Raw genomic sequence first — 21,801 nt, forward strand, 5'->3', positions numbered from 1 at the left:
ATCAATCCTAATATAAATGATGCACCGTGGGTTGAAAGCATCAACACAAAATGTCACAAACTGGCAATCCCGGCTGCTGCTCTGAATAAGAAATATGGTAAATGTACACTGTTGCAAGTCCTCGCCTTTTAGAAGCAAAAGGTTGTGCCTGCCCTAATCCATGGAGCAAAATGTGCATTGGGCTGTTCTCATGAATTATGGAATACCCTGGAAAATATCTTTTGGTCACGAGTCCTGTGCTTGCCAAGGGGCACACCAACAGCATGCATTCGATATGAGTTTAGCTTAATTTCAATAAATGCCAAAGTTTGCTGGCACACGCTCAATTTATATCGCAAAAAGACAATGGAAGTGACCCTGCCACAGTTCGAAAATTCTGCATAATCCAGTAAACAGAAAAGGATGTCTGCCTATGTGGACAGATCATTGCAAAGAAATGGTAAATGAACTTAGCATTGATATGAACACCCTACAAACTAACCTTAATCACTCCAAGAAAATGCTGTGTAGACAAGACTGGATCCTAACTGGCAAACAAAGGCAAAAACATGGTATTATGAAAAACGTCCCCAGTGAAAAAAGAGGTGTAAATAAGACCCAAAACTATCTGACTAAATTCCCTGACCATTGTAGGAACTTGTATATGAAGTTTTGCATGAATCTGCTTAAAACCAGATAAAGAACAAGCCTGTGGACAAAAGATGATGAACTTATGAAGATATACAGACTGTGCAATTTACATGATGAAACGCTCAAACATAAAACGCTATCATGCACAGCGCTTCGTATAGAACCAACGAAACATCTTGGAAGATTTACGATAGCGAGACCAAGTTTAAGTGCGCAAGACTGGTGGCAAGTCCTTTTCGACGAAACAGATCGAAAACTAACAATAGCCTTGACGTTCTTTTTAGAAGTAATTACTAACCGAATTTCAACGAAAAAATAATGAGCAACATGTCGATGACTCTCAGTTTTATGTTTTGGGGCACATCTGATTGAGCTCACTGGCCACATGTAGATAAACTTAACATGGGTTCTTTCTTCTTTTACTTCTCTTATTTTTTTTTTGTTTCACTCTCTCTGACCTATTTTCTCTATGATGAATCTGTAGTGATCATGTCATTGGATATGATTATCTTTGGTATCTTAAAACATGTGCTCAATTGCGACAAGTTGTATTTTAAAGGTTTGTAATAAACCAATAAAATTAAAAAACAGGAAGTACATTTCGTGGTGCTGGTATGGCGGGGCAAAACATAGTCATTGCAGCCAGGAATTACTAGAGGATGCAATGAAGGCAAGTCTGCAGTGTTGTGTAGGCCATTGAGAGCAGCGTCAAGAAAGAGGTACCAGGAAAGAGATATTGCAGGCTGTGAGGCAGTGGAATGTGAACGCGCACCCAGGAGGGGTACTTAGTGGGAACAATTGGTGGAGAAGTTACAGTGCGCTCAGTCACATAGTCAAGCAGGCACAGAATAGATAAGGCAGACGAGAGGAAAGAGAGCGAGGAGGCTTACCGGGTTGTGAAATTGCAGGAATCCAGAAAAGCTGGAGCATGCGGGGCAGTGAATAGGGAGTGGGGCCCCCTCCAGCCCCGGACCGGGCAGGGTAACCCTCTACCCTTGTAGGTAGCCCTTAGAGGGGGCTGGCGTCCCCTTCCGGATTCCCGGCCAGAAAATGGTAATAGCCTCTCAGGAACCAACCACATGAGGCACAGGAGGAAGATGGTGTACATCAGCACACTTCCATTCTCCCGGCGGCCATGTTGGAAAAACTCCTGCCGGTTGCAGGCAATGGGGAACCTGGAGGCCCCATGGGTCTGTGGCAAGAAGTTGCTGCAGCAGAGGCAGGAAGAAAAGGAAGGGTATATAGAACATGCCAGAAATAGAGAACGGATTACACCTAGTTATTGTTTTGGGAGGTGGGAAGTAATGCGCCGGTTGGCCTATAGAGATAGCGGGTCGAGGTTCTGGAGGAGTAGAAGGGGAGCTGACTTGGGAGCGGAGTGGGTAGGTCAGTTGTATGGGGCCTAAATGTGTTGCTGTCCATTCTCTTGCAAGAAGTGGACAAAAACCTTGCCTGTTCACCTGAACTTTAAGTTAACTGGTCTCCAGTCTTGTTAATATACATTCCATTATACATGTATATGGACTGAATGGGCTGCTCACTGCTTATACTTGACATCGGATTACTTGAGCTATCTGTAGCATTTGCAGGTCAGGGTACGGAGCATGTTAGGGAGAATTCTCAAGAATGTGCTAATTTCCCTTACCTTGTGAGACCCCCAGCAACTTTGCTAGATTTCTGGGATTTGATTTTTTACCTGGGAAGAGTGTGAGTCTTTTTTTTCCCCACTCTTTCATGTACTTTGATGTGTGTTTTACTTTTGTGTTCTTTGGTTATGGAGTTTTAAAACAACTTCAAAGGCATCATCTTTTTCTTGTGTGTCACACAGCACCTTCAGTGCAGTAGCACAGGGGTGTCTTTCAGACTCCCCAAGGTTTAAATACCTTCTCTGGGAATGACTACTGTCTCCCAGAGCATGTAAAGTTAAATTGACTTTACTAGTGTTTTTAAATTTACATACCCAGCACACCCTAGCTTCCTATAGAGTGCTGGAGGGATTGCCTAGCTTTCCCTGTGTCTAAACACTCATGTAGCAGTCAGATGTTTCCCTTTTCTACTTGAAATGGGTGGTGGCAGTGGTTTTAAACAAACTACCATGATTTTTCCCAACCGCGAACACCGGTAGCTAAAAATCGGGTCAGTCGTGTTTTTCAATATGGCACCCAAGACCTATCTGTAAAAACAGACTCTGGTCGACTTTTTTCGCTGTTTCTTTTAGAAAAGGTACTTCTTGTGTTTAACTCTGTGCACCAAACCAGGTTTGATCCCTTTGTTTGTTGGCCTTTGGCGGGCATCAGTGCTGAAGCCCTCCTCTGGCGCCTGAGTGTCTGCGCTGGACAGGATGTGAAGGAGGTGCCCAAAACTCCTGGTGCTTAGTTTCCTAGGAGACCTGAATGCACCCTGGAATGATTGGCCGGCAGGCTGTCCAGCAAGGATAGCCACCCTGCTGTGTGAGCGACAGCCAGGCTGGAATGAATGGGGGAAAACTATTTAAAAGCAGGCCTCTGGGACTTGAAAAGGAGAGTCGACCACTGGAACGAAAGAACCGAAGACGAGCTGAAGGAAGATGACTGCTGCATCTCCTGGTCCACCGGTGAAGCCCTGCTGCAGGTCCGAATTGCCTGAAACTCCATCGACAGAGAAGCCCTTCAAGGTTAACTTCTTCCCTTGAGTTTGGTGGGAACAACCAACTCGTAAGCCTCCTGGACACTGTTCCCCATACTGGTCGAATTTTCTTCTGAGTGCTGTTGAAAATCCGGAAAGCCAGTGGGAAGGATACCAGTTTGTGGTCTTTAAGGCACTCACACCTTAAACTGACGTTTTGCCAAGCTTGTGCTCTCAACCCTGGGCAGTACAGGATCCTCGCGACGTCCTCCGCATTGAGTCCTATGGGCATGACATCCCAGAATGCCAATGTTGTTTTACCCCAGTGTTACCGGCAAGCCAGGTGCTAGTAAATTTTGCAAGTCTGGCAGCAACCTACTTGTAGCACCGACAGGGTTACTGCCGGACCTGTGATGAGGCCCATTAAGTCTGGGGATGTGACTAAGAGGACTTCAGGAAAAATCTAGAAGAGCTTTTAAACGTACTGGGTGATATTTTATGGACAAAGGGTTATACTTTGCCTCGCACATGGAAATTAGATTAGTGGTGCGCCATGTATTAAGTCCTTGTTCCCCTGAGGTAGCTCCTTCTTACTCTGTGATGCCGATACTCAGGAGCTGCTTTTAGCTCCTGCGCAAAAATCCTTGCTTTGATCCCTGCCACATAAGGCAAAAGCAGACCTAGAGAAACTGGGTTAAAAAACATATAAACAAATTAGCTTTGGGACAATTCTAAATCATACAAAAAAGACTTGAAATAAAGTTCTACTTTGCTGTTCGCCATATAAAACTGACACTGGTAAACTGCACAAAAATCAGGTCTTAATTTTGAAAATAGTTAAACAGCAATACCCATTTTGAAAGCTAACCAAGTGGGAGGGCTTCTTCTCATCCTGCGATATAGCAGAGGTGCTTGAGAAGTTAAAGAACTCCATAGTGCTAGGACCCAACAAATTGCGGTACCGTAATTAGCACCAAGGTCCCTTTGCGGGTCCCTACTTTAACGGCTGGTAAAACCAGCCATTAAGGTCGGGTCCCGCAAAGGGACCTCATAATTAGGCGCTAGGTGTTTAACGGCACCGCAGCCTTTTACGGCGCCGTTAAACACTTAGCGCCTGGGTCATAATGAGGCTCATACTATGGAATGGCCCGAGAGCCTTGCAATTATGTTCTGTAAGATTATATCTTCCTTAATTCTGCCTGGACCTGGACTGTATCTTTTGCTGCTCATGACTTTCAAAAAGGCAAACCAAGGGGATCAATAACTTTACAAGCTAATGGCTACAGACTAGCAGCAACAGGCCAATAGCTACAGGCTAACAGCTACAGGCCAATAGCCTTTCTAGATGCACGATCTTGCATTGCTTATATTAAAGTGACCACCACTGTACATTCAGGGTTGTCAAGGCGGAAAAGAAGGGGATTTCGGAGGTCCTAGCCAAGTAGCTGGGACAAGACCAATAACATCATTACCAAATGTATCTTGTGGGTTCCCAGAAACGGCGGGGGGCTAATATTAATAGAGTCATCATCAACAAACTGACCAGTGTGACATTGCCATACATGTAAGGCCCCTGGCGGCGCCCATTAAAACAATATTAATAGCATATAGGAAGTGGTTCATAATTAGTAGTAGTAGTCATTTGTGGTGGGAATGCCCTCCAGGTGTGGGAAATTGTGTCAAGGCTAGAATGTGTGTGTGCACTAGTGGCTGGTGTCTATTATGCAATATCACATTGAAATTGTGATTCAATTTCAAAGGTAAATGATAAGAGATGTTCCTCTTGATGGAAAACATAGCTCCTGTTCTTTAAATTTTATTTTAGTTGTAAGTAAACATAAAAGTACAGAAAAGAAATAAAATGCATTGAATACAATATTTTAAAATCTTAACACATACTGATACATTTATAATACAGAAAGCAAGTCATAAAACACGGTCCCATGGATAACAGAACGGGCAATCACGCTGACAATCATGATTCATAAGCGGCTATGAAGAGAAACAACATCAAATTGCTGTATTCAAAACACATTTCAATAGATGAATAATTAAAACAATAAAACGAACACCCTAGTTGAGGAACTATTTTCCATGTGTAATACACATTCAATAACACTAGTTTTTATATTTCAATACTAGAAAACTGCAGAGTAATATCAGACTGCGGTTCGAGGTACACTTAAATGGAAGAAAGAGGATTAAGAACAGCAGTGGAGAGTAAACCCTAACTGTATAATAGTCTACTAACAAGTTGCAACAAGGCACTATAATTCATTCTTTCTTGGATGAGTCCATAATGGCTCAATACAATGCCAAGTTCCTACATCTTATCCACCAGGCCTGGACCAAATAGGAGGAAATCGCAAAGATGACATCTATGTCTATCGTTTTCTTGCACAGAGCGTCTGCCTCATTGAGAGACTGTATTCCTCTATTACTTAAATATAAGTGTACATGTTTGTTGCGTGCCCCTTTACGCCTGAAGCACAGAAGTAGAAAATGTTGCAAGCTTTCAACCGCTTCAGAACAAGACAGACGTCGACCTGACTGGTCCTTATTCCAACAAAACTTAAACGATGTGATTGGCAAAGAGACTAATCACAATTTTATGTATAAGGACCTTTTGAATGGATTGTTAATAAAGCACAAATACACTTGTTTGATATTTAAGTTAGAATTGCCAAACACTCGTTGATGTTCTTCCCCATGGACCACTCTACATGAGCTTTGATGACAGTCATCTACTTTTCAGGGTGATCGCAGATGGATTTAAACACAACTCCCCCTGATGTACCCAGTGTAAGTGATCCCCTAGGTGTTTACACCAAGAGAGGGAACTTGCATGTTGGTGCCCGAGGAGATCTAACAGGGCTTCCCTATATTTAATCAAAAGTGGATTGCCGGACCAAATGCATACAGAATAGAGTACTGGTTTCAATTTCATATTAACGCCAATTGAAGTTAGCCAAAGTTCTAGATGTAGCAGGATATTTGGTGTGCTGTGGGATGACTGTGAGCTGCTTTTTATGAAACCGTTTCCAATTATGCTCAATCTAGAGATGTTGCAGTGCCCCACAATTCAGCACCAAGCAACGCCGCTGGTCCAGTTTGCATTTGATAGATTAAGAAAGCAGAGAGGAGAATATGTTTACCATAAGATTCGGAATAGGTCAGGATTGCACTGCTCCTTTTCCTTAGGATCAGGTTGGCTTTAGCAGTATGGTGTTGCCATATTGTTCAGGAGGATAGCTCATGGGCAACGTGCTCACCTTGGAACCAAGACGACACGGAACAACACAGGTTCGATCCCCGGTTCCGCACTTAGAGACCTCTGGGTATTAAGCGCGTTATAAATAACCTATTATATCATATAATATCAATTAATGTTTCACCCAAACCTGATTCCGAAGTAATCATAGAAAGGGACATCCTCGATTCTGGTTTACTTGATACATAGTTGCATATGGGAACGAGATCTAGAATTTTCCCCACACATCAGCAATTTGGTCTCATCTGTGTTAATTGTGTTAGTTGACAAAATGCTCTTTAAGTTTAATTAGGCCACCTGGGGTCCAGGAAATGAGGACACCATCACCCTCAAACATTGGCAATGGAATCTTTTCACCCTATGCTGGGAACGTCAGATGTGTGTGTGTGTGTGAGACAGTATATTACGCAGCACCCCATTCAATAGCACATTAAACAAGGTGGAGGCTAGAATACACAGTTGTCGAACACCCCTAACAAGAGTGAAGGGTTTAGTGCATTACTGTGTCATTGCCCACACGATTTCAGATTTCAAGTGCTCCAACTAGTTCATTTATTTGCTTCATGCAACTTTTGTCAAACCAGGACTCTCTCTTCATTTGTATTGAGGACACAGCTTTATGATTTTTGGTAAAAAAAGGGAGCAAGACTAGAGGTGACCCTTTCATATGAACACCATATTTATCAATTTACGATAAATCAACGGAATAATATTCTTGAGGACACAGTCTACCCAGCTCAAATGCCTATTATGTATTAATGGACGTACACGTGGGCCATCTCAAATGATATAAATTTGCCAAGTCTGTGCTAGGGTTATAGTCAGTGGGTAGTGAACACTTTCACCTCTTTGGACAACTTGTAATGACTTTGAATGCCGCGGACTGCCTCGCCCTCGGACTTCGCTGAGTTCTTGATATCCGGCATCTTTTGGAACGGGGTGGGCTGTGCCAACAGAAGAGCAAAGCGGCAGGACAGGATTCTGTTGAGGTGACCTGCCTTACCCTTTTCCCCGCGATTGGTCAAGGGCTCAATATTCAGTGTCTTTTGGAGCAGGGTGGGCCGTGCCAACAGAAAAGCAAAGTGGCAGGACAGGGTGCTGTGGAGGTGGCAGACTGCCTTACCCTTGCCCGGCTTCACCAAGGGCTCGATATTTAGCCTCTGTTGGAGCAGGGTGGGCGGGGCCAACAGCAGATCAAAGCAGCAGGACAGGATTCTGTTGAGGTGACATGCCTTACCCCCATCCCTGGTCTTTGTCCATGGGCTCAATAGCTAGCACCTTTTGGCATAGGGTGGACGTGCCATCTGAAAAGCAAAGTGGCAGGACGGGGTCCTGTGGAGGCGGCCGACTGCCTCACCCTTGTCCTCGGGCTTCGCTGAGCGTCTGATAGCCGGGGTCTTTTGGAGCAGGGTGGGCGCAGCAAATAGCACAGCAAAGCGGCAGGACAGGATGCTGTTGAGGTGGCGGGCTGCTACAGATTTTCTTGCCCTTTTTTCTGCAGCAGTTGGTCAACCTGCTGAGCTATCATACTGGGAATGGTACATGTGCCATGCAGGTTATAAGCAGATATTCACTGTGAGTGCTTAACCCATGAACTGTTTCTATTTAACATATTTATAACATGCAACATTCACCCCCAAAAGGTATCCTGGCACTGAGTGCATGGACCACAGGAGAGTGCAGTAGGGCTGCTTATGCAGGACTTCCAAGATTCCCAAAATATCTGATTATCATCAGGAAACAGAATAGTGGTTGGATGGGAATTCCACTTTGTGGCCCCTATATCACCACCAGCCTTTAGATAGAGCACTTGCGGAACTGTTAGGAATATACATGTTTCTCTGCAAAATAACTCTGGATTTTCTTTACAATAAATAATCCACTGTTGTCATGGAAGTCCTTGTCCAACTTATACATGGCTTTTAACTACATGAATGAAGATTCTCTCGCTCTGTACACTAGCATGGTCAGTCTCTAGTATGGCACCTCTGATGCCTGCAAAGACGTGTTCTCCGATTGAAGCTCTTCTCACACTCTGTACACTGGTAGGGTTTCAATCCAGTCTGGGATGTCTTATGTGTCATCAGGTGTGATGTATGATTAAATTGCTTACCACATTCTGTGCATTCTTAAGGCTTTACCCCAGGATGGATTCTTCGATGACTGCTCAGGGCTGAGCAGAAACTGAATCTTTTCTTGCACTCTGTGCATTGATAGGGCTTTCCCCCTGTATGGAGTCTCAGATGGTGCCCCGTGCTTGAACACTCATGTAAGTTTTTCTTGTGCTCTATGCACACATAGTATTTTCCCCTGTATGTGACTTTGATGGTTGCTCAGGGCTGAAAGGTCACCAAAGCATTTCTTGCACTCTGTGCATTGATAGGGCTTCACCCCTGCATGGATCCTCTGATGTGCCTGCAGTTGGGAGCTCTGAGTGAAGCTTTTCTCACACTCTGTACACTGGTAGGGTTGCTCCCCAGTATGAATTTTCTGATGCTGCTGCAGACATGAGCTGTAAGTGAAGCTTTTCTCACACTCGGTACATCGATAGGGTCGCTCCCCAGTATGGATCCTCTGATGATTCTGCAGATCTGCTCTACGAGTGTAGCTTTTTCCACACTCTGTACACTGGTATGGCCGCTCCCCAGTATGGATCTTCTGATGTTTCTGCAGGTGTGATCTCTGAGTGAAGCTTTTCTCACACTCTGTACATCGGTAGGATCGCTCCCCAGTATGGATCTTCTGATGCTGCTGCAGACATGAGCTGTATGTGAAGCTTTTCTCACACTCTGTACACTTGTAGGGCCGCTCCCCAGTATGAATCTTCTGATGCTTCTGTAGAGCTGATCTGCGAGTGAAGCTTTTCTCACACTCCGTACATTGGTAGGGTCGCTCTCCAGTATGGATCCTCTGGTGATTCTGCAGATCTGATCCCTGTGTGTAGCTTTTCTCACACTCTGTACACTTGTAGGGTCGCTCCTTGGTATGAATCATCTGATGCTTCTGCAAACATGAGCTATTAGTGTAGCTGTTCGCACACTCGGTACATCGGTAGGGTCGCTCCCCAGTATGGATCCTCTGATGAATCTGCAGATCTGATCTCTGAGTGTAGCTTTTCTCACACTCTGTACACTGGTAGGGTCGCACCCCGGTATGAATCTTCTGATGCTTCTGCAGGCATGAGCTGTTAGTGTAGCTTTTCTCACACTCTGTACATCGGTAGGGTCGCACCCCAGTATGGATCCTCTGATGATTCTGCAGAACTGATACCTGAGTGTAGCTTTTCTCACACTCTGTACACTGGTAGGGTCGCTCCCCGGTATGAATCTTTTGATGCTTCTGCAGACATGAGCTGTTAGTGTAGCTTTTCTCACACTCCGTACATCGGTAGGGTCGCACCCCAGTATGGATCTTCTGATGATTCTGTAGATGTGAGCGTTGAGTGAAGCTTTTCTCACACTCCGTACACTGGTAGGGTCGTACCCCAGTATGGATCCTCTGATGCAGGTGCAGATTTGAGCCCTTAGTGAAGCTTTTCTCACACTCCGAGCACTTAAACATTCTTTCCCCTGTGTGGGTTCTCTGATGTATTCTTAGGTGTGACGCCCAATTACAGTGCTCATCACATTCTATGCACTCGTAGGACTTCTCCCCAGCATGCATCCTTGGATGGCTGCTCATTCTCTGTTGAAAGAAGCAGAGGTACATTTTAGTATTTGATGTGATCGTACAACCTAAAAAACAATAGATCTAGCACAGAGCTGTTAATCCTCATTTTACACCCTGCTCACAAACTCAGTGGGTGATCCTGAGAGAAGCCACACTTGTGGGCCTTCACCAATCTGAAAGAGACATGGAAAAAATGTACTTGTTGAGAGAATCCTACACTGACTTACATGCACAATATTTAGTACAAATCTAGTCATATTTGCCTCCCATACATGAACAGATGAGCGCCGGGCATGAATTTCACTTTCATTGTTTGATGCTGTATTTTTCGAAAACAGGAAATTCATTGAGGAACAATAAAATTATCAATGAGTAGCTATTGACTATGGGACTATATTCCATCTAGAGGTGCTGAGTGAAATCTGATAGAAAATGAAAGGGGAACTCAGGTTTATGGTGCAATTAGGTAAATTAGGGAATAAACCCCATGACTGGTAGCTACTGTGAGAAACATGAAGGTGTCTGTTAAGATGGATTTCTAAACTCTGACCTGGTGGTCAGAAGTTTAGCAGGCCACCCTAAGTATAGCGAAACAGGGGAACCTTCTGGAAAAAGTCAGACCACTCTAGGTAGCTTGGCAGGCAGTCAAGACTTAGGGCCTCATCACGAGTCTGGCAGTAACCCTTAAATGCGGTGGTAGCGCTATTACCGCCTCATTTAAGGGTCCGCCAGATCATGGCTTTGTCGGATTTCCCACAGCTCTAAGCTGGGGGGAAATCCATGGCAAATTTGCCGATTTTCGGTGCGATTACCGCCAGCGGGAAATCAGCCGGCGCTAATAGCGCAAATTTTCCCCATTGGGCCCAATGGGGAATGAGGAATTCCTGAATGGGCCCAATGGGGAATGCGCAATAACCCTTCCGCCAAACCTGTGATCCGGCACTAATAGCGCCGGGAGGTTTGGAGGTAGGGCTATTAGAGCCGGCGCAAATAGCACCGGTGTTACCGCTCAACTCGTGATGAGGCCCTAAGTCTCAGCAGGGGTGAGACTGATCGGAAGCCCACAAGGAGCACACCCTGCTACAAACCACAAATTACTCTTGTACAAGTGTAAATAAAAAATATATAGACATTTATTGTCGGCCGGACCAAATAGACAAAAGTAACTGTAGTAATGCGAAAAACAGTTATACAAATCCTTAAAACATACAACTTATATATGCATTACGTTTCCTACTCAAATACAGTGATAAATGCAACCACAACCTGTAAAGAGAAGGTTAAATTAACACACAAGAGGCAGTAGGCGGTTCTTCAGAGTTCGCTCACTAGCTTTCGAGTTCAACCCTAAGAAGAGTGGAGCATTGTGCTCATCAGTACAGTTGTGCATAATTACGCACGATCTGGCAGATGAAAGAAAAAGTGGGTCTTCATTCAAGGGCTGTAGTAAGTCAGAAAGGGGCTTGAGGTAATAAAGAATAATGTTCCTCTATTCGAGTAGGCCCTGCCCTATGCAGCAAAGCAGTGTTGAACAGGGGAGAATAGCTAGGGAGCGTAGGATAACCCAGCCAAGTTTGAATACCTTTATGGTATACTTGTGCATAAAAACGATCGGCTGTGCCAGGGGACCACGGGTAAGTTATGCAAGTACTCAGCAACCCTCGGCACAGTCTGGACCAAACTTTGCCAGTTTAGTCGAGGTCGCTAGTAGGTTCGAGTCCTGCAGCTTTGTGACAGGACAGTTGCTTTTCTCTGCTTCCGAAGGAGGTAGGTAGACCATTCCAGTGCAGCGAGCATCAGGGTACAGGAGAGCAAAACAGCAAGGGGTCTACAGGGACTGTCACCAACCAGCAGTAACGCAGAAATCACAGGAGATGGTCTCGTTATGCACTCTCCTAATTCGAGACCCAGAGAAAAACTTGGCGGGAGAATGAACGGCACCACATTCAAGAGATGTCCCAAGTCTCCGGTCTGCGCCCGAGATGGCGGCTGAGCTGCCCGTTATTTTGAGGTTGAGCTGGACATTCCACTGGATGGCCTAAGGAACACTTCTGAAGGGGCTTGTTCGGTGGGTAAGCAGGGGGGCGCTGGGAGTAGGTGTGCCCACTACCACAAAAGAGCGAAGCGCCTTGGCAGGTCTTCTGGTTCAATGAAGAAAGCAGGCATCCGACAGGACAGCAGAGGGCAAAGGGTGTCAAAACCTTCTAACGCGTCTTCAGTGGTTTCACAAGTCTGTTTCTTCGTGCAGGAGAATTGGCTCCTCCTTCTGTAGTTCAGTGAGAACTCAGGTGATCGACCTGAAATGACTGCAGAGCCCCTTCTCTTATCCAGGATTAGCTTTACGCCAAAATCGAGGACTTCCAATAGAAGATCTGCTCTCTTGCAGTCATCACAGACATGGACCAATCACAGGCCACGGTGGTCTCAGTCATTCAGGCACTCCAGACATCCTGGCACCAATAGTGTGGATTGGGACTAGACAGTCCCAACCCTCTTCCTGGGCAAACGCACTTGACAGGTAGAAACCCGCAAAAGAGATCGGTTTCCGAAGGAGGCTGAATGCCAATATAAGGAAAACCCAGGTTACTAGACCTGGGTGAAGGCAAGGGGCAAAATGGCCATGGGACAGAAAAAAAAACTTTGCAGCTCAGGCATTTTTGGACCTGGCCACAGTCTTGAGCCACATGCGACTCAATAAAAAGAAGTAAAACATTATGAAAAGTAACTGCTGCCACCAGTTCATCTGAGGCATACTCATACAATCACCAAAAAATCATATGATGGTGTATATGGCCATAAAACAAAAAGCAGCAGACGGTACTAGAAGGTACATTGTGCACTGTTAAAATGTTACCAGGTAATGGCAACATAGTCAAAGACTAAGGGAAACATAGTTTCCTAGTACTGACAGTCTGAAGGATGTGTCAGTTTCCCCATAACAAGTGAGCAAACGTCAGGGGAGTTCAGCCGACGGCTGCGCTCCACTGGAAAAAGTCAGGTTAGGATGGCCAAACAAAAGCAAAAGGTTTGAGGGGTCCATAAATGGAGGGGAAAAAAGCACAAAAATTAAATCGTTCCTAACACTTGCCCCTCCCAGACTAAGGACAGCGGGACCTAATCACCCCTGGATAGGCCTCATGTTCAGGTTGGTTAAACATTCTGGAAAGCCAATCCGCATTGCTATGTTGGACACCTGGCCTGTGCTCAATGGTAAAGTGAACCATTGCCGGTTTATGGCCCACCTGAGCAAATTTGGATTCTCTCTCTTCATGTTCATCAGTCACTTTAAGGGCTGTTAAGAGGGATTTCTGAACTCTGACCTGGAGGGACAGAGGTTCAGAAGGCCAATCTAGTTTCTTGGAACAGGGTAACCTCTGGACAAGCCGGACCAATCAGGGTAGCTATGGCAGGCGGTCAAGACTAAGTCTCAAGAGGGTTGAGGGTGACTGAAAGACCTCAATGAGCACACAAAGCAAGGACACTTACAAATTACTCCAGACAGGTGTCATATTAAAAATATAGACACATTTATTACAAGGCCTTTGTAACATAGACCATAGCAAAGAATCACAATAATACTAAAGTAAACCAATACATCACAATCAACACAATATATATACAAGACCAGAGGGGTCTAACGGATTAAAAAGCACGAAATGTGTAGACCACCTAGATGGGGAGGAAAACAGGCAGTGCAAGTAATCTTTAGACCCAGTTCAACATCAAGAATACACCTAACTACGAGGTAGTCCAAGCCCTACGAAGAGAGGAGCCTTATGCTCAATAGTACATGCATGCGCTTGTGCCAAGGGACAAAATAGGGTCTCTTCAAGGGTTGCTAGCAGCTCAGGAAGGTGGATAAGGTTGATGAAAAACAAATCCCCACTATTCAAGCAGTACCTCCACTTGGGGTCAGAGGCAGTTTGAGAGTGCGGGATGGAGTCGCTATTGCACAATGGCTGTGGCAAGGAAAGGGGCCCTCTGGGGCCACTATGTGCGTGAAAATGGGCTCCTGCGCTAGGGGCCACTGGTTGGGGTATGGACTACTCACCGGTCCACGACGCAGGCAGACCCAAACTTTGCCAGTACAGTCCACTTCGCTGGCAGGATCGAATGCAACAATCAGGACGTCTCGACACCGTGTAGTTTCCGCGGTACAACAGTGATTCCCAAACGGGACAGGGGCGTTTTCTCTGCTCGGGGTAGAGGAATCAGCCCAATTCTAGTGCAGCAGGCTTCAGGGTCAAGGGGGTCACAAGTGCAGCGAACTTGCACAGGTTGTTGCCACAGCAGGGCAACACGGTAACAGCGTTTACTCCGGTCCGGGTGCACTCGTCTCACTTCAGACCTGGGAACGTACGAAATTCGGTGTGAGGGTGCCGTGGACACTGAGCAAGAAGTATACCAAGTTTTGAGGGCCTCCTGGAAACTGCAGCGGTAACAGAGCAAACGTCCCGTGTAAGCTGGTCAGCCCACTGGATGGCCCAGGGACACTTCCGAAGAGCCTTACTTGCAGGGTCTGATGAAGGTGCCGAGAATAGTTGGTCCCACTATTCCAATGGGTCGAAGAGTCTTTGCAGACCTTCTAGGATGATCAGATGCAGAGGGGTCTTGCCGAACGACAGTGGGCTCAGGGTGCCAAACCTTCCAGCGGGTCACCAGCGGTTCCTCGACTCGGCTTCTTATTGCAGGATACTTGGCTCCTTATCCCTTGTTCGGTGTGAACTCAAAAGATCGACATGGTAGTGGTGTTTTCGGCCTCCTCTTATCCAAAGTTCCCTTTGCGCCAAAACAGAGAGGACACAATGGGAGATCTGCTCAAAAACACTCACTCCATATGTGGACCAATCACGGACCACGGTGGTTCCAGGCATTCAGGACACTCCAGACTCTCTGGCACCCAGGATGTGTATTGGGAACAGACATCCCAGCCCACATCCTGGAGGCACACACACAAGGCATGCAGAAGCCCGTAAAAGCATTGGGTTTCGCGGGAAAGTGCATGACCAAATAATGACTGACTCGGGTCTGCTCGACCTGGGGAAAGTGAAGGGGCAAGATAGCCAAAGGGCAGGACAAAGAACCTCGTGGCATGGCCATTTTGGAGCCAGGCCACCTATTTGTCCCAAGCGCGGTAAGCGCGTTTTACATGGCAAGAACGTGTTAAAAAATACAGGAAAACGATAGCTGCCACCAGTCCTGTCCATAACACATCTGTACAGTTCATAAAAAGTCCAGCGAGAGTTTCTAAGGCCTTTGGAATGACTAGAGACCCAAGGGTGCGGTAAAGTAAGTTACATTGCACTCTTGTTCCATGTTGCACAAAAGCTACAACAAGAGGAAAGGACTAAGGGAAACAAAGTCTCCCAGTACTGACTGTCTTAAGGGCATGTCAGTTTCCCCATAAGAAGTAAGGGAACGCCCAGAGGAGTGCAGCTGAGGGCTGCGCTTCTCTGGCAAAGGTTAGATCAGGGTGTAAAACAGCAGCAAAGTCCTAAGAAGGCTCTCACTTGGGTCTGTTTAGTGGGGGTAGGCCAGTTGTGTACTGCTTGTACTTTACTGGGTAGAGGCTGTATCCTCCCTCCACCTACTTCATGTCCAAGGTAGACCACTGATCCTTGTCCAATCTGGCACTTACTGGCCTTTATGGTCAAGTGGGCCTTCTGAAGAGCCTGTAAAACAATCCCAAGGTGTTTCACATGGTCTTCGCAGGTGGCACTGAAAACTGCTATATCATCCAGATATGCAAGACAGAATTCATCCAACCCATTCAACACATGATTCACAAGCCTCTGGAAAGTGGCCGTTGCATTCTTCAACCCAAAAGGCATTACCCTGAACTGGTAAAGGCCCTATGGAGTTGTGAAAGCTGTCTTCTCCTTGGCATGTTCTGATAGGCTATTTGCCAATAGCCTGCAGTGAGGTCAAACGTGCTGAGGTACTTGGAGGCACCCAAGGTATCCACCAGCTCATCTGTCTTGGCAAGGAGTGGGCATCTGTCTTGGCGACAGCATTCAGAGCCCTGTAATCCACACAGAACCTCAATTCAGAAGTACCTGCTTTTGGAACCGAAACCACAGGGCTGGACCAAGGAATACTAGAGGGTTCAATCACCCCAAGATCCAACATTTTGTTGACCTCCGTCTTAATGTAAAACCTTACTTTGTCTGACATTCTGTATCCCCTACTTTTGGTAAGTACACTGTCTCCTGTGTCTATGTTATGTTTTCACCAAGGTGTCAAACCAGGGGACTGTGAAAACAGGGGAAGGAAATTGCCTCAGCAAACGTTTCACCTCAGCCTGCTGATCAGAAGTCAGGTAAGGGCCCACTCGGACACCCTCAATGGAGCTATCTGAAGGACTGCTTTGGAATAGGTCAGTAAGAGGTTCAGACTCCTCTTACTCAACATCGGAAGCCAGTAGCAGTGCTGCGATTTCAACTCTTGGGATGAAAGCCTTCAGCCAATTTACATGGAACACTTTTGGAGCCTGCCCAGGCCTTCCAAGGTCCACTAAATAGTTGACCTAACCCAGTGACTCCACCACTGTGTACGGGCCTGACCATTTATCCTGTAAAGTTCTAGGCCTTATGGGATTCATGATCAGGACTTTCTGACCAGGTGTGAAGTTGATGAGGGAAGCTTTCTGGTCATACCAATGTTTCACCAGAGCTTGTCCTGCCTTCAACTTGTCACTAGCCAAACCCATCAGGAGTACCATCCTTTTTCTGAGCCCTAGTACATAGTCTACTACGTTGGTATTAATGGGGGGAGTGGGCATCTCCCATCCCTCCTTCACTATGGCTAAGGGTCCCCTTACCGGGTGACCGAACAGAAGTTCAAAGGGGCTGAAGCCAACACCCTCCTGTGGTACCTCTCTGTAGGCAAACAGTAAGCATGGTAAAAGAAGATCCCATTTTCTTCTTTGAGGTTCTTCCAGAGCCCCAATCATACTTTTCAAGGTCCTGTTAAACCTTTTCACTACACCGTTGGTCTAGGGTGGTATGCGGAAGAGAATTTATAGGTGACACCCCATTCCTTCCACATAGCCTGCATATACTTTGACATAAAGTTGCTGCCTCTGTCAGACATAACTTCTTAGGGAAGCCAACCCTAGTAAAGATGCCAAGTAAAGCTTTTGCAACTGACTTGGCAGTCACAGTTTTTAATGGGATGGCCTCAGGATACCTGGTGGCATGGTCGACCAGCACCAGGATAAACCTATTGCCTGAGGATGTTTGGGGGTCAAGGCGACCAACAATGTCGATCCCTACCCACTGAAATGGTACCCCCACAACTGGGAGTGGTACCAATGGAGCTTGGATTGTTGAACCATTCTTACCAGATAACTGATCCGAAGCACAACTCCTGTAGTGACTTTATACTTGCACCCCCCTCTTGGGCCAGTAAAAGTGCATGGATAACCTTTGCTTGGTCCTCTTAATTCCAAGGTGACCAGCAAGGGGCACTTCATGTGCCAGCTTAGGAGGAAGGCTCTTACAGCAAGGGGAACCACCAACCTGCTATGTTCTCCTTCTGTAGACTCTGTGGGCTCACTATACAGGAGTCCACCTTCCCAATAAATCCGATGCTTCCCAGGAGGTTCATCCCCAAGCTGGGAGCAGGCCTGTTTCCTTAGGCCTTCCAGAGAGGGGCAGGGCACTCGCGTTGGCCTTTACTGAATTCTTCCCTGTCAGGACCACCTTCTACTAACAAACCGTTTAGTTGAGGATTGAGCCACAACATGCTCAATCCAAACTGAATCAAAAATATAACTGCTTTTCTACTGAAGGCAATCAAATCAAAACGGTGCAGAAAGTCAAGACCTTGGGCACCTATATGGAGGATAACCTCGACAGCAAGGCACATGTCACAGCCATTTCCTCTAATACCAACTACCATTTTAAGGTTCTGAGACAAGTTGCTCCACTAATATCAGTGGAAAACTGCATAAAACTCGTAAGAGCAGTAATTCTGCCACATGTTGACTATTGCAATGCCTTGCTAGGAGGAGCCAGTAAAACAAATGTTCAACAGTTGCAGAAAATTCAAAAAGCAGCGGTTCGAATCATCTTCCAGATGAAAAGCTCCGAACCCACTAGCGCTGCTAGAAGAAAGCTGCATTGGCTCCCGGTGGCAACTCGTATTCAATTTAAACTGCTTACTACGTGCCATAAATGCATCTTCGGAAATGCCCCTTCATATCTGAAGGAGAGGATTAGCATTTATCATCTGAATAGATGCCTAAGATCTACGGAAGGCTGCTTGTTGGTATCGCCACGTACTAAAAGATCTCGTGGATTGGGGCGTGCCTTTCATCATGTCCGGGGTGCACAAGCCTGGAATGCGCTACCAATCAATATACGTAAAACTGAGGATCATCTTCTTTTCCGTAAACAGATAAAAACAATTCTGTTCAACTAGGACCTTTTTAGTTTTCTCCACCACTGCTGTCTTTCGGCGCCTGGATGCCCACGGGCGTTGGCGCCTTATAAATCTGAATAACATAACATAATATAGTCATTGGGGTCAAATACTTCAGGGATCACCACCTCCTCGTCAGGTCCTGGTGATTGACCAACTACCTTCACCTCAGTGGTAGGTGAGTTAGGGGAATATTTTCTTTCCCTCTTTTTCTGACTCCTTTAGCCTTGGGTTTCCCCTTTGGCTGGGGCAGGGCATTGGTCTTGGCCAGTGCTCCCCTCGTTTGAGACCTTGTGCAGGGTCTGTCATCAGTGTCTCCCACAAGCCCTAAAGCTCTGCGATCATTGCCCAACAAGACCTTTCCTGGGACACTCCTCTGAATGCTCACTGGAATCCTGACTGCTGTACCATTGATAGTAACATTTACAGGTATCACTGGGAACATGAGAGGTGGGCCATCAGCCAACTTAGTGGGCATCAGAGTAGCTCTGGCAACTTCCTATGGGTCTACCAAGGTGGAATCCACTACAGTTCGACTGCACGCACTATCCCTAAGAGCTGGAGTATCTACTCCATTGATCAGCACACTGTCTTTAAAGTAGTGTTTGGTGTTATCTGGAATCCTAGCATAAGCCTCTGAGACTTTAGGCTCCCAGGAACCCAGGGAAACTAAAACTACTTCAGCTTCTATCCCACTGGGGAAGGAGTCTGAAGAGAAGGATGCTCCGGTAATCTCTTCTTCTTCGTAGGAGGAGAAGGCCAGATTAGCTGAGTGGACCCCCAAGGTTTTGACCTTAAATCTGGGATCCCCTTTTCCTTTCCACAAGCGAAACAAGATCCATTGGGTCTGTTCACATAGGGAGGCTTACTATACCCAGAGTTCTGTTTTGGAGGCTGACCTCCACTACCCTGTGAGTTCACTTGTGTCTTACCCTTATTTTTCTTTTTGTGGCCCTTTTGGGAAGATGATTTATCAGTTTCCCCACCCTCCTTATCTTTGGACTTTTTCCCTTCCTCCTGCTTACCAGGATGAGTCTTGTCCTTATGGAACACTCGATGTGAAACCCACAAATCTGCTGCAATGGCTAGCTTCTTAGAATCTATCTCCTTTGAATCTGCAAAATGCTGCTTAAGCTCAGGGGAAGAAGATGCAAAAATATGTTCCAGCATGACAAGACTTATCATACCTTCAAAGGTAGAAACCTTATAATCTTCAAACCAGCAAGCCAAGTTTTTTTAAGGATTCAGTTACATAAGATACCCAAGTACCACCTTCTTTTTTCTTATAATCTCTGAATCTTTTTAAGTATTGGGCAGGAGTCTTTCCAAACTTTAAGATGAGAGTTTGCTTCAACATTGCAAAATCTGCTCTCTCGGCTTTCGACATTTCCATAATGGCACTGCAGCCAGAATGGGGCAGTCTGCTAAGTAACCAGGCAATTTTATCAGCATTGTCAACTTGTTGAACTTCACATGCATACTCAAATGTATTCAGCCAGTCCATAATGTCATTATTTTCCTCATACACACTGAGCAGATCTTTTGGAAACCTTGGATGAGAAGAGGCCCCAGACCCATGTCCAGGACCCTTGGATCCATTGGACACTTGAAGGTTGGCCAGTTCAAACTGGTGATCCCTGTCTTTTTGTTTTTCTGCCTGCTCTATCTTTAGTTTGGCCATATTGAACTCAAGTTCCTTCTGCCTAAACAGCAGTTCTTGCTTCTTGAATTCAAGTATGGCCTCCCCATCAGCACTGGCAGAGGAATCATTCCGCATTACATCCTCCATGTCCTCATGGTCGCTGTGGATCAGTGCAGCGGGAGAACCATCAGTTCTACCAGTGAGAGCAGCCCCACCTCCTTCTGCACTGTCCTCGGAAGATATACCTCTAAGCTGAACTTCTTGCCAGTCCATGATTCTCTGGATCATTTCTACTTTTGTGCCTTGAGAGGAGACACCTCTCTCAGCACACATCTTTCTTAATGTGTTCGATTTCGAAGCATTCAAAGTTAACAAGTTACTTGTTTCCATACTGTTAGATAGGACTATGGCCTTTTAAAAGTTATACTACAACAATTCACTATGTGTCCTGGTAGAAATAACTCGAAATGCCTTCACTCGTGTGCAACACTGGATACCTTAAGTCCTATCCCACCGCTGTACACAAATTTGTTAAGAGGGATTTCTGAAATCTGACCTGGAGGGGCAGAGGTTCAGAAGGCCAACCTAGTTTCTTGGAACAGGATAACCTCTGGACAAGCCAGACCAATCAGGGTAGCTATGGCATGCGGTCCAGACTAAGGGCCTCATCACGACTTTGGCGGGAACCCTTAAATCCGGCGGTCGCGCTATTACCGCCGGATTTAAGGGTCTGCCAAATCAGGACTTTGGCGGATTTCACCCCAGCTCTTGGCTGGGGGGAAATCCGCCAAAAATTCACGCTATTACCGCCGGCTAGAAATCCGCCGGTGGTAAGAGCGCGAATTTTAGCCACTGAGCCCAATGGGGAATGGGGCATTCCCAAATGGGCTCAATGGGGAATGAGGAATTACATTACCTCCAAACTCGTGATCCGGCGCTATTAGCGCTGGGGAGTTCGGCGGTAGGGCTAATACCGCCAGTGGTATTACCGCCGGCATTACCGCCAAAGTCGTGATCAGGCCCTAAGTCTCAAGAGGGGTGAGGGTGACTGAAAGACCTCAATGAGCACACAAAGCAAGGACACTTACAAATTACTCCAGACAGGTGTTATATTAAAAATATAGACACATTTATTACAAGGCCTTTGTAACATAGACCATAGCAAAGAAGCACAATAATACTAAAGTAAACCAATACATCACAATCAACACAATATATATACAAGACCAGAGGGGTCTAACGGATTAAAAGGCACGAAATGTGTAGACCACCTAGATGGGGAGGAAAACAGGCAGTGCAAGTAATCTTTAGACCCAGTTCCACATCAAGAATACACCTAACTACGAAGCAGTCCAAGCCCTACGAAGAGAGGAGCTTTATGCTCAATAGTACATGCACACGCTTGTGCCAAGGGACAAAATAGGGTCTCTTCAAGGGTCGCTAGCAGCTCAGGAAGGTGGATAAGGTCGATGAAGAACAAGTCCCCACTATTCAAGAAGGACCTCCACTTGGGGGCAGAGGCAGGTTGAGAGTGTGGGATTAAGTCGCTATTGCGCAATAG

The 21,801-nt window shown here is 46.0% G+C and overlaps 1 protein-coding gene across 1 annotated transcript in view; it reads right to left on the reverse strand.

The window, feature by feature from the left end:
• Positions 1–5,034: 5,034 nt before the first annotated feature.
• LOC138489324 (zinc finger protein 420-like) overlaps positions 5,035–21,801 on the reverse strand; it is a 97,280-nt gene continuing 80,513 nt past the window's right edge. Inside the window, exon 2 of the mRNA XM_069617023.1 lies at positions 5,035–10,189. Within this exon, the coding sequence (XP_069473124.1) occupies positions 8,771–10,186 (1,416 nt within the window). The 5' untranslated portion in view covers positions 10,187–10,189 and the 3' untranslated portion in view covers positions 5,035–8,770. The remainder of the gene's footprint in view (positions 10,190–21,801) is intronic.

This window comes from Ambystoma mexicanum, chromosome 9, assembly GCF_040938575.1.
Source record: "Ambystoma mexicanum isolate Mex_15411 chromosome 9, UKY_AmexF1_1, whole genome shotgun sequence".
Classification (NCBI taxonomy): domain Eukaryota; kingdom Metazoa; phylum Chordata; class Amphibia; order Caudata; family Ambystomatidae; genus Ambystoma; species Ambystoma mexicanum.